The 13,238-nt window shown below is 37.6% G+C and overlaps 2 protein-coding genes across 5 annotated transcripts in view; one reads left to right on the top strand and one right to left on the bottom strand.

The window, feature by feature from the left end:
* The window catches only part of Prepl (prolyl endopeptidase like), a 36,753-nt gene extending 29,780 nt beyond the window's left edge, over positions 1 to 6,973 (bottom strand). The window contains exons 1-2 of one of the 4 annotated variants that reach the window (XM_076832698.1): positions 6,789 to 6,973; positions 5,013 to 5,266 (exon numbers count right to left, since the gene is read on the bottom strand). In XM_076832698.1, the coding sequence (XP_076688813.1) occupies positions 5,013 to 5,231 (219 nt within the window). In that variant the 5' untranslated portion in view covers positions 5,232 to 5,266; positions 6,789 to 6,973. The remainder of the gene's footprint in view (positions 1 to 5,012; positions 5,267 to 6,788) is intronic. The other 3 variants (XM_076832700.1, XM_076832701.1, XM_076832699.1) reach the window with 3 other exon arrangements.
* Positions 6,974 to 7,355: 382 nt separating this feature from the next.
* The window catches only part of Camkmt (calmodulin-lysine N-methyltransferase), a 388,519-nt gene continuing 382,636 nt past the window's right edge, over positions 7,356 to 13,238 (top strand). Inside the window, exon 1 of the mRNA XM_076833434.1 lies at positions 7,356 to 7,542. Within this exon, the coding sequence (XP_076689549.1) occupies positions 7,405 to 7,542 (138 nt within the window). The 5' untranslated portion in view covers positions 7,356 to 7,404. The remainder of the gene's footprint in view (positions 7,543 to 13,238) is intronic.

Below are 13,238 nucleotides of genomic sequence, written 5' to 3' on the forward strand. Positions count from 1 at the left end.
TTGGAATCTTAACATGGTACCTATCCTAATTAACTGATACCATCCTGTGATCAAGGACAATATGGTTTTAGAGCAGAGTATCTATTAAGTGAGCTAAATGAAGATCATCATAGCTTTGTGTCTAGTTCTGCTCCCTTGCTCTCAGTTAAAAAAGTTTAATTTTGGATTTTAGAATCCAAATAGATTACCACTCTGTACTCTTCAAATAAAATGCAATCATTTTATAATGAAAAAGTTCAACTGATTCTCTCCAATTTTCCTTCAAATCTACTTTATTCTTACGACCTTAAGTTAGGCTCTCGTCTTCATTTATCTGAGTTACATGGCTTCATACTTCCAATTTATTTTCTGCAAATCTGTCAATGATACTTTTAAAATGCAATCTGATTGTACCTACATTCTAATATTTTTAGGATACAGTGTGAATTTCTCACAAGAATTAAAAAATTATCTACACATGACCTGGCCCTGTTTAGCTCTTGTAGCTCATCTTTGACCATGTTGATTACATTGTTTGTAGAATTTAATCCTGAGTTTTTACACATGCTGCCTAGTTCCTGTGCATTTTTGACCATGGTAACCAAAGTAACTTTGAAGAAAGTAACATTTAATCAATATGTAAAACAGAAGAAACTAGTAGAAAATGGAATTAGGAACTCTTATAAACATCCTGAAACTGAGAAAGAGTGGTGTTCCTTTATTTGGAGATGACCTCTGTGGCTTAACCAAAGTGAATGGGGACAGGGGGAGTAGCATAAAATCAAAGAGAGACTAGATTAAGCACAGTGTTAATTATGAAACTAAATTTTATGTTTATCTTTCTATCTATCTGTTGTAGTTGGACACAATACCTTTATTTTACTTATTTTTATGTGCTGCTGAGGATGGAACCCAGCACCTTGCACATACCAGGTGAGTGCTCTACTGCTGAGCCCCAGCCCCAGCCCCAATTTTATGTCTATGATATTAAAACTTTGGAAAAGTTTTAAGTTGGGAATTGACATTAACTTATATTTTAAGGCCATTCTTCTAATTGCATGGAAAAAGAGAGCAAGTAAGAGTCTGGTTAGGAGTCTTACCGGGGTCCATGTGAATGATAACTACAGTGATGGTGGCAAACAGGAAGAAATACAAACAAATTCAATACATACATATATATATATATATATATATATATGTATGTATGTATTCTGGAGGTTACTGAAGTGTTTCTGAAAGCATGTTGTAAACAATTGTATGATAATTTATGGGTATGTGAACATTTTATTATAAAGACTTTAACTAGAATATCAAGCAATTTACTGAATATTATTCCTTGGGATGGGCTGAGCTAATTAAAATAATTAAAATTACAAACTTGGTGACATCAACAGATGCCTAAATCACAGAATTGTTTTTTTAAAAATATTTTTTAGTTATAAATGGATCATTTATTTATTTATTTATTTATCTATTTATATTCGGTGCTAAGGATCGAACCCAGGGCCTCAAACATGCCAGGCAAGTGCACTACCACTGAGCCACAACTCCAGCCCCTGGCATATACTGTTAATGGACATGATGAAAGGGTAAAAAATGGGAAGAATAAAAAAATGCTCTTGAACACCTGGGTATATAGCAATGAGGCATAAAGAAGAGCTGAATTAGGACTGGGGGAGCTAAAGTTCAGCTGTGGATAATTTGCTTGGGAAGCTGAGGAAATGTCTAACTGAAGACTTGTTAGGTAGGAAGCAAAATACCATATATTTCAGAAGGGGTCTGGAATGAAGGTAATAGTTGCTATGGTAACCAAGTCCTAAGAAACCCTCAAATTCAGAAGTCACATGGAAAAAAAGTTAGAAAAGGAGACCCATGTTTAGAAGAGGAAAACCAGGAAAATGGGGAGTCAGAAAGTCAAAATAAAAGAAGGTTAGGTTAAGTGTGTTAAATTTGCTGAGAAGGCCTGTAACAGGAGGAAAGCAAACAAAGTATCCACTGGGTTGAAATACATAACATCTTAGATGATCTTGGCAGAAGTTCTAATGAAGAAGCTGAAGTCAAACTCAAGCAGGTTAAAGAGAAAATAGAATGTGGAGAAATACCCAGTAAGTGAATTAGTCATACCTAAAGGCAGACCCACTCTATGAATTCTTGCCACACACACAAAAAAGTTATTGTGAGACCACATTTTTTTCTGTTCTGAGTTTCCTTTAAAATTCATTTTTTCCCCTTCATTTCTGACAGTTAACCTATTAATTAAAACCAGTGATTCTTGTAAACCACATGTAATAGTGTTAGTGAAAAATAAGTCTGTCAGTGCATCTAATTTGGTGACTACTGCAGGACCTTGTCAGTCTGTATTATAAATACAGACAAATGACACATATTTAACCAAAGGATTTAGTACTGCTTTTATTTATTCAATTTTTTAAAAAAAATTTTTCTGTGGTGCTGGGGATTGAACTCAGGGCCATGTGCATGTGAGGCAAGCAGTCTATCAACTGAGCTACATCCCTAGCCCCACTTATTCAATTTTTTGTCAAAAAAATTTAAAAATTATTTTTGTAGGTGGAACAGTGCAGGATGATATGGAAGATAAATGTGGTGTCTGGTTTGAGGCTAGCCTTCTGAGTATTACTAGCTGGCACGTGAGTGTAATGGAATAAGTTTCATACTACCACCTGGCAAATGCAAAATGGAAAGCTAAGGTATTTGCCAAAAAAGAACTTCACAATTTCAAGAAGTCAATTAGATTTAGGTCAACAACATCTGATTACCAAGCATCTAAACATAGGTATGCTGACAGTAGCAGGCTATGAGTTTCAGAATTATTTGAGGAGATTTGAAAAACATATCCTTAAGCTTCCTGGCTATTCTGATCCAGCAAATGCAGGATAAGATCCAGTCTATCTGCATTTCTAAAATGTTCCTCAGGATTTCTAATATATAACTAGACTGCAGAAGTTGTTACTAAAAAATCCCCAACTTATAGGTGATAGTCTGTTGCTTAGGTAACCAGGTAGAGGTATAGAATTATGAAATTGTAGTACTTGGACTTTTAGAGAATACTAAGTTAAAACCTTGTATTTTTTTTCCCCAATCAGGAAAATTAAGAATTCTAAGTAGTTTAGTTATGGATTTATCTTTTATCTTCCAGCATTTCCATTACACATGGTGCCTTCTTCTGTTCTTTATTTAACTTGCATAAGTAATAGGTGCTTACTTTAAACAAATGCATTTAAATTTGTGGAAAAGCACAATTATTTTTCTACTTTGCTATACCCAGTTATAGCAATCAAAGCTGGAACTTGTAGATGCTTGCAGAAAGAAGGAAATGTGCATTCTAGGTTATCGTCACAGCTGAGGGGGTATCTCTATAAAGCTTCCCCAGGTCTTAGTGATCATAGAGGATAAAGACAACAGCTTTTAAACTACTCCTGTATTTATTAAAGAGGGAATAGTTGACATACTATGTGTGAAAGCAGGACCAACAGCAGGTTAAAAGAAGTACTGAAAGAACTATTCTTGAAGTCACTGAAACATTCTATTTCTAAGTAATGGGAATCTGTGAGAACTAAAAAGTTGCTTCAGGGACAAATGGAGAGAAAAAATAGTCCACCTCCTGTTTAGGGTGTGAGCTAATCTCACAGCTGCCAACCTGACAGTAATTCCTGCTTACTATTTATAAACTAAGTATAAAATGACAAAATGTTCTGAACACAATGCAATGCATATTAAAGCAATCTAAAGGTCAAAATTGAGTCCAGTAGGTAAAATTCAAAAGTTTACCACTATAAAGCAGGACAAGGCCATGCAAAAATAAATAAATAAATGGCACAAAGAATTTAGGTGTGTAAAGAATCAAAGTGCCAAACTAAGCCAAAATGCTATAAAGAGAAAAACAATTTCAAAGGTTAAAATGTAAAGAGTGAAAGTCCAGGGAGAATAGGGATCCAACTTAAAAAAGTTAAAAGCCAGAGAAACACAACTATAAAATAGTTATGAGCTAAGAGAAACGCAAAATTGAATACAAACTAGAAAAATTAGATAAAATAAAATTAAAAAGATAGTTTCTTAAAAACATAAAATGCCTAAGTTTCCATCAACAGATGAATAGACAAAATGTGATTTATATATACAACACAATGTTATTTCTACAAAATGAAGTTCTGCACATACTGATATGAATAAACCCTGAAAATATTATGCTAAGTAAAATAAACCAAACATAAAATTATATGTTATATTGTTCTACTTGTATGATATATATATATATAGAATAGGCAAATTTGTAAGGACAGAAAATAGATAAGAGATACCAGGGCCTAATGAAAAGGGAGAGTAGAGAGTTAATGGGTACATTTTTGGAGATGATGATAGATTTCTGCAAATCGTGGTGAAAGTTGTACAATGCCACTGATCTGTACACCTAAAATGGCTAAACTGGCATATTTTATGTTATACATGTTTTAAAACAAGAGAAAGCCAAAGATTAGTATGCAAAACAATTAAAATTTAAAAAAAATCAGTCATAAAATTGCCAAAATATTGCAAGACTACTACTCCCAAATATAACTTAATCTAAGGAACATTAAGTAAAAGGTAGAGGATGTTTGCCAAAGAGGCAGTAGCATAAGTAGGTAGCTTCATTTCAAATAAGTAGGATGATCATATCATTTAACATCTTAACCAGGACACTTTTGAGAGGTGAGGGGACTATTAATAATCTCAGGGGACAATAGGTGTAAGAGTGGTACTGTTCCAGAGAAACTGGGATATGTGGTCTACATTGGCAGGCACATTACAGAAATAATGATGTAAATAATTTTTGTGTAAACTTATTTTTTTGGCGGGGGGGATACAGATCTATAAAAAGATATGTATGTATTCTTTTGGACTTACAGATAACTGAGACTGAAAATTTAAAAAATCAAGATAGAATAACTGAGAAAATTAGTAGCTCTAATAGTCTATCCATTATTTTAAAGCTAATCTTAATGACCTACAAATAAGTTAACTTAAACAGTCCATACCTTACATGAGAAGCTCCGACTTGGGATGTTTCTTGCTAACTCTGATATCTTGGGTTTATTCTGTAGACACTTGGTTAGGTGATATTTTTTCAATTTTATTCTACTGTAATAATTATCAGCGAAGTTACAGTGATTCAAATGCTGTTTCTGCATGCATTTCCCAAGGTGAGGAATACTATACTTCAAAGCTTGGAGAAATAATTTGGTCTTCTGCTGCATGATATCAAAGTCCCTGGTTTATGCTCCCTTTGGGGCTGCCAGGACACGAATGATTTAGTATAGTAGTGAGTTCTCAGGCATCTAGGATAACCAGATCTTATTATCCCTTTCCTTCATGGCTATGCACCCCATAGGTTATGAATATCTGCAGATTGCAGGTATCTTAGGTTAAATAAATTTTAAAGACTTAAGTTAGTTCATTTAGATCATACTTCTTGACAGGTGTGACTTTAAAAGTTGCATTTTTAAAGTCAATCTTATTAGGCTCTAGCTATGCAGTGCTAGTTCTGGTACACATAAAGGCAAACTAAAAAAAAAAAAAAACCAGAAAATAAGGAATAAACATTTGCAAATAAGTACATAGTAATGGGGAATATCAGGAACTCTGAGGGCTTTAACAAGAAAAATGGAATGAATCTTATATAATTCTGAATATATCTTTGGTATATATGTGGGGATCTATAGGAAAAATCCAATAACTTAATAATGTAGGGGAGATTAATATTTGTTAAGTGTTGACTGCATGCCAGATACTTTTTGTCTAATATAAACTTTATATGGACTTTATAAAGTAGCTGTAAAGATGCTCATTTTACAGGTGTGCAAACTGTGGCTCTGGAAGGTTTAAGCCACTGCCTCAGTTCACTAGGACAGAAAGTTGTATAGCAAAAAGCCCAATTTTGGACATAAACTGTAAGGCTTTAACTTTGAAAGGGCCTTTCCCTTTTTAATTAAAAAACAGAAACACTGCAAAGATGCACAAATAAAACATGAGGTCATCTCTGGTTTCTGCTGGTAGTTGAGTTCTTTTTAACCTTGGTAGCTAGTGAAGCAGTTAAGAGTCAGAGACCTGGGTTCGGGTTTTGCACCCTGCACATAACTAGCTCTGGTCCTCAGTTTCTTCATCTGCAAAACTAAAATAATGACATCTTCTGGGATTATTGTTTAAGAATGAGGTAATTTACATTAAAACCTTAAGTGTCTGGCACGTAGTAACCACTCAACAAAAGATAATTAATATTACTAGCTCAGGAGTAATCTAGGTATGTCGCACATTGTTGAATGTAATCATGGAATTCTACCAAAATGCCCCTTGTTGTCATGGGTAGAACACTGCGTCAGATTTAGCACAGATCTGATCAGCGACGACGCCCCCCTCCCCCCTTAGTCTCCTTCTATGTCGCAGCAAAATAACGGGCAAGTGGGGATAGGGAGCAGCAGTCGACAACAACAAAAAAGAAAAAGGCCCCTAAATCACCCTATCTATCCCCACAGCCTCAATCCATCACATTCTTCATCTGCAACGAGTAACGCTACGCAAGGCAGGGAGGGGGGTGGGGAAGACACATGGGTGTTCTTAGGAGGGTATCTATTCATTTTCTCTGTGCAACATTCCCCTCTGGGGTGTGACAATCTCGGTGCAAGAGAGAGTGGTACCAGTTACCACGCAGCAAAAAGACACGGGTGAAAAAGGGGGATCAGGGAACTGAGGGGTGGCTGGGTGGGGAGCGGGAAGGGATTACGGAAGAGACCTCCAGCACACCCCCCAATACATACGCAAATTGAAAGTCCGGCTCTGGACACAAACGAATGAAGACAGGAGGAGAACCCGAAGTTCTCAGGGAGAAGCAACAGTCACCTCAGCTGCGTCCACCCGAAGTCTGCGCTCTGCAGCCCGCAGAACTACAACCTACCCAAAGCTGCCCAGAGCTGGTTTGCAGCACGCCGATCTACGTAACCACAATCCAGCACGAAGACTAAGCACATTTCGCCATCTTTATTGTGGTTAGGGTCGGACTTTTTTATTCTTGGCTTCTATAGTCTTCCAAAATATGATCCTTTTGGGTCTGGGATAAACATTTGAGCTTGAGACGAAGCAGGATAAAAGAAATCAATGAGAACAGCACCCCACTAGCTCAGCCACTACTACCTCACATTCGGCTTTGCCCTCACTCAAGATGGCCACCAGCGAAATGGTGCAATGACGTGAGAGCGCTGCCCTGGTTGCCAAGGAGACGTGAATACCGGAAATGCGGAATTCGGGGAGGGCGCGCGCGCAAGGACCTTAGGCAACTGCCTCGGCGTCACAGGTCCTGACAGGGAAGAAGTTGGCAGGTCCTGACAGGAGAGAGCTGTGGCGGCAGTACCTCCTCGAACACACTATTCCAGTGGGATGGAATCGCTAGTCCCAGACGCCGGGACCTGCGAGACTAAGCAAGCCCGCTGTGAGAGACTGGTTGTTGGAGGTACTACTCGGGAGCCTGAAGTCTCGACGCCCCTGGGAGCCGCCCGATGGAAGCTCCTGCGGCAGGTAAGCAGATGCCTGCTCGCCTCACCTAAGCCTCTGGCCACTCCCCTGGCAGGTACCTGGAGAGCGGACTGGCACCAAGAGTTACCTCTCACTTTGCCGGGAGCTATTGGAGAAGCGCCCTCTTGGTTCACCTAAGTCCCATCAAAAAAGAAACCTGTGGGGTTGGGCGGGTAGCGAGTCTGGCATGGCTGAGCTCCTGGGAAACTCAGATCCAAGTAGAAGACCCCTTTTAGACGTTTGTCTGGGGGGCTTTCCCTTGCTCGCCAGTCTGATCCGTGGGACTGCAGCTCACCACCGCGCACTGCCCCTTTCCTGCTTCTGATTTGCCTCCTTCCCCAGGGTTATTTTGGCTTCTTAACTCCCAGTTTGGAACGAGTCACCGATTCCCAGTCTGCATCCCCCGTCCCTAAGTCTCTTGGAGATCAACGTGGTTGCCAGTGCTGGGACGATGACACCACTTGCATTGCCTTGGTTTCTTTGCATATAGCGGAGCGTAAAGAGATCTGGAAGACTGTTTCTCTCCCTCTCTCACCGAGATGTGAAAGGCAAAGGTTTATCCTGTGGTTTGAAATGATCAGCGGGACACTTTGTGTCCAAGGTGTACTTGTCGGAGTGCGTGGTTGGGTTTGTTAAACGATGGTGTCTTCTAGTACTTGAGAGTTACTGCTGTTTCGGGTCACTCTTGTGTAGGTTTGACGGGAATTCTGATTTGTGCTCACTGACATTCTTTCCAAACTCCTTGAGGTTTCCTGCAGAAAACTTTACCCAAGTAAGCTTTCCACTTCTGCGTTTGTATTTGGAGAAGAGTTTTGCAGCTTACTTGAAATGGTGTTTTAAGTAGTTTTTGGATTTTCTTTGGAGTTGTCTTGAGGCATGTTTCATGCAGTAGTCTGTTAGTGTTGTTTCGACATAACTCGTTAGCATTAAGATCATTTCTTACTGACAGTCTTTCCAGAGCATTAACATTTTGGTTTCGCTGTAATGTTATAAATGGTATTGTAGGACAACAAAATGAATATCCTTTAGAGATCATTGTCATGGGCACTGTCTATAATGAAGTAAATGTCTTTTTTTTTTTTTTTTTTTTTTGCACCTGGGATTGAACCCAGGGGCGCTTAACCACTGAGTTATATCCCTAGTCCTTTCATGGTTTATTTTGAGGTAGGGTCTTAGTAAGTTGCTTAGGGCCTCACTAAGTTGCTGAGTGTGGCCTTAGCTGAGTCAGCCTCCCTAGTTATTGGGATTACAAGGTTAAGCCACCAGGCTGGGGGAAATGTCTCTTAAAATAGAATTATCAAAGTAGTAAATATAAGCCTTAAGTTATTCAAATTATATAAATATGTATATGTATATAATATCTGTATCTATCTATCTATCTATCTATAATTCCTAATCCGAAATTCTAAATGCTCCAAAATTTGAAATGTTTTGAAGCATTAACATGAGCCACAAGTGGAAAGTTCCATACCTGACTTCATGGATGGGTAGCAGTCAAAATGCAGGTATACTAAATATACTATATGGAATTATTTTATGCTGTGTGTATAAGGTGTATATGAAATGTAAATGAATTTCATGTTTAGACTTTGGTTCCATCCCAAAGATAGATATATATATATACACACATATGTATACACACACACAAATATTCCAAAAATTTAAAATAATCTGAAACATTTCTGGTCCAAAACATTTTGGGTAAGGGATTAATTTTCATTCTTCCTCTCCCTCTTTCTTTACACATATATACTTTAAAAAATATTTATTTCTTAGTTATAGTTGCACACAATATCACTTAGTTATTTTTATGTGGTGCTGTGGATCAAACCCAGAGTCCGCACATGTGAGGTGAGTGCTCTACGGCTGAGCCACAACTCCAGCCCTACATATATGCTTTTTTAGGTAGACACTGCCTTCTTTTGTTGCTTTGCAACATGACTTCAGTATTTCTTAGTATAATAAAACCCTAATTGGCCAGCACTTATGTTCATTCTGAATTGATGTCTAAATCAGTACAGTAACAAGTCCAGCTGTGACTGCCATTTGAACTCTGCACGTTTTTACATTTAATGGTATACCTGTACCTACTTGGAGTTTTAAAAATCTTTTCTACATGGTCAGTGACTGCTCATCCTCCACACCTCCAGTCTACTTTGACAGCCCCCAATTACCTACTCTGCCACTCTTCCCTCTATCCCACTCACTCACTTCTCATTCTGCTAGGAAACTCCTTTATTGTTTCAGGATTATTAGAGTCTTTCTCCCTAGAATGGGAGTTCTCCCTGGGGATAGATGATATGTTATTAATCTCTGTTGTCCGTTCCTAGCACAGGGCCTAGCTAGTTGGTTTTAATGGATACTGTTAAGAGCTTGTGGAAAGTATCAGATTAAGGACAGTCTTTAAGTGGCCCATAGCCCCGAGTCCTTAGTGCAGTGTATTTGCTAGCTATTGCTGAGTAACAAACAACAACAAAACCAAAAACAAACATCACATTGACATAAAATAGTGAGCATTTATTTTGTTTGTATATGGGCAACCTGGGAGTTGACTGATATAGGCTGGGATCAAGTGGCTTTATGCTAAATGCTTGGTCCAGATGTCCCTAATCCTTGGGCCAGCTAGCTGGCATATTCTTGTGGTGATGGCATAGATATAAGAGAGCAAGCCTAACTACAAAAGCACATAAGCCTCTGCTTGCATGATGTTTGCTAAAATCCTGTTGGCTAAAGTAAGATACTTGACCAAGTCCAAAGTTAGGGGACCAGGAATTATATTCTTCCCTTGGAGGTGATAAAGAGGAAGTGAATATTTTTCTAAAATAATGTAATATAACACATATATTAAACATTTGCAAGCTCTTATTAATGTTTAAAATGGATGGACCATTCATTTCTCATTTACACCCAGAACTGGAAAACTGTGAGGAATCTAAGCATTGCTAGAGTTATGCAACTCTCTTTTTCTACCTCTTTATTTTATTTGTTCATTTTAGATATACATGACAGTAGAGTATTTTGACATATTATCTATACATGGATCATAACTTATTCTAGTTAGGATCTCATTCTGTGGTTGTATATGATGTGGAGTTTCACTGGTGGTGTATTCATATATGATCATAGAAAAGTTATGTCATTGTATTGTTTTTCCTATTTCCGTCCCTTCTCCCTTCCCTTCATTCTTCTTTGTCTAATTTGTTGAAATTCTGTTCTCCCCCCAGCCCAACCCTGCTGTGTGTTAGCATTTGAATATCAGAGAGAATATTCTACCTTTGTTTTTTTGGGATTGGCTTATTTCACTTAGCATGGTAGTCTCCATATCCATTTACCAGCAAAAGGGATAAAGTCATTCTTCTTTATAGCTGAGTAATATTCCATTGTGTGTGTGTGTGTGTGTGTGTGTGTATACCACATTTTCTTCATCCATTCTTCTGTTGAAGGGCACCTAGGTTCCATAGGTTAGCTATTATGAATTGACCTACTATAAACATTGATGTGGCTGCGTTACCTTAGTATGCTGATTTTAAATCCCTTAGATATATACTGAGGAGTGGGATAACTGGGTCAAATGGTGGTTCCATTCCAAGTTTTCTACAGAATCTTCATACTGCTTTCCAGAATTGTTGCACCAATTTGCAGTCCCACCAGCAATGAGTGAGTGTGCATTCCCCAGACATCCTCACAAACATTTACTGTTACTTGTATTCTTTTTTTTTAATATTTATTTTTTTTTAGTTCTCGGCAGACACAACATCTTTGTTTGTATGTGGTGCTGAGGATTGTATCCAGGCCGCACGCATGATAGGCGAGCCACATCCCCAGCCCCTTACTTGTATTCTTGATTGTTGCCATTCTAACTGGAGTGAAGTGGAATCTCAGTGTAGTTTTAATTTTCATTTCTCTAATTGCTAGAGATGTCGCACATTTTTTTTCATGTATTTGTCAACCATTTGTATTTCTTCTGTGAAGCATCTTTTCAGTTCCCCTGCTCATTTATTGATTGGGGTGTGGGGTTTTTTTTTGTTTTTGTTTTTGTTTTGTTTTGTTTTTTGAGTTCTTTGTATATATCCTAGAGATATATGCAAAAATTCTTAATAAAATATGTAAATTTATTAAAAAGATAAAAACATATTTAAAAAGATGATCATCCCAGGGATGCAAGGTTGGCCAACATATGGAAATCATTAATCAGTAGACTTAAAGACAAGAATTAAGTGATTATCTGAATAGATGTAGAAAAAGCATTTGACAAAATATAGCATCCATTTAAGTTTGAAACACTAGAAAAACTAGGAATGGTAGGAACATACCTTAACATTGTAAAAGCTCTATACATAAAACCCAAGCCCAGCATCATTCTAAATGGAGAAGAATTGAAAGCATTCCCTCTAAAATCTGGAACAAGACAGGGCTACCCTCTTTCACCATGTCTATTCAACATAGTCCTTGAAACTCTAGCCAGAGCAATTAGGCAAAAGAAAGAAATTAAAGGGTAACAAATAGGAAAAGAAGAGCTCAAACTATGCCTGTTTGCCCATGACATGACTCTATCTTTAGAAGATCAAAAAAGCTCCACCAGAAAACTTCTAAAACTCATAAACAAATTCAGCAAAGTAGCAAGATATAAAATTAGTACCTATAAGTCAATTGTATTCCTATATAAAATGATGAAAGAGAAATTAGGAAAACTATCTCATTCACAATAATTTAAACAAACAAACAAACAAACCAAAACTTGGGTATCAGTTTAACAAAAGAGGTGACAGACCTCTACACTGAAAACTGCAGAACACTAAAGAAAGAAATTGAAGATCTTAGAAGATGGAAAGATCTCCCATGTTCTTGGGTAGGCAGAATTAATATTTTCACCAAAAGTGTTATACAGATTTAATGCAATTCCTGTTAAAATTCCAATGATGCTCTTCATAGAAATAGAAAAAAGCAATCATGCAGTTCATTTGGAAAAATAAGAGGTCCAGAATAGCCAAAGCAATCCTTAGCGAGAAAAATGATGCAGGAGGCGTCACAACACCAGACCTTAAATTATACTACAGAGCTATAGTAACAAAACCAGCATGGATTGGCACCAGAACAGACATGAAGATCAGTGGAACATTGAAGACACTGAGACAAACCCACATGAGTACAGTTTTCTTATACTAGACAAAGTTGCCATGAACATACATTGGACAAAAGATAGCCTCTTTAACAAATGGTGCTGGAAAAACTGAAAATCCATATGTAGCAGAATGAAATTAGACCTTTATCTCTAACCCTACACAAAACTCAAGTCAAAGTGGATCAGGGATCTTGGCATTAGATCATTAGAGACCCTGTACCCGCTAGATGAAAGAGTAGGCCCGACTCTCCATCGTATCAGCTTAGGAACCGACTTCCCCCACAAGACTCCTAAATTGCAAGAAGTCAAGTCAAGGACCAATAGATGGGATTGTATCAAACTAAAAAACTTCTTCACAGCAAAGGAGACAATCAAGAATGTGAAGTGAGAACCTCCAGAATTGGAGAAAATCTTTGCCACCTGCACTTCAGAAAGAGCATTAGTCTGTGGGATATACATTATATAAAGAACTCTCTCGTGTGTCAGCTTCATGACATCTGTGTCTGCTTCAGTAGGGTTTCAGTGTTATCTCACAGCCCTTCACTTAAGTTAACTGTTTGATATCCTATAATTTTGA

The sequence above is a fragment of the Callospermophilus lateralis genome, chromosome 14 (genome assembly GCF_048772815.1).
Source record: "Callospermophilus lateralis isolate mCalLat2 chromosome 14, mCalLat2.hap1, whole genome shotgun sequence".
In the NCBI taxonomy this organism is placed as follows: domain Eukaryota; kingdom Metazoa; phylum Chordata; class Mammalia; order Rodentia; family Sciuridae; genus Callospermophilus; species Callospermophilus lateralis.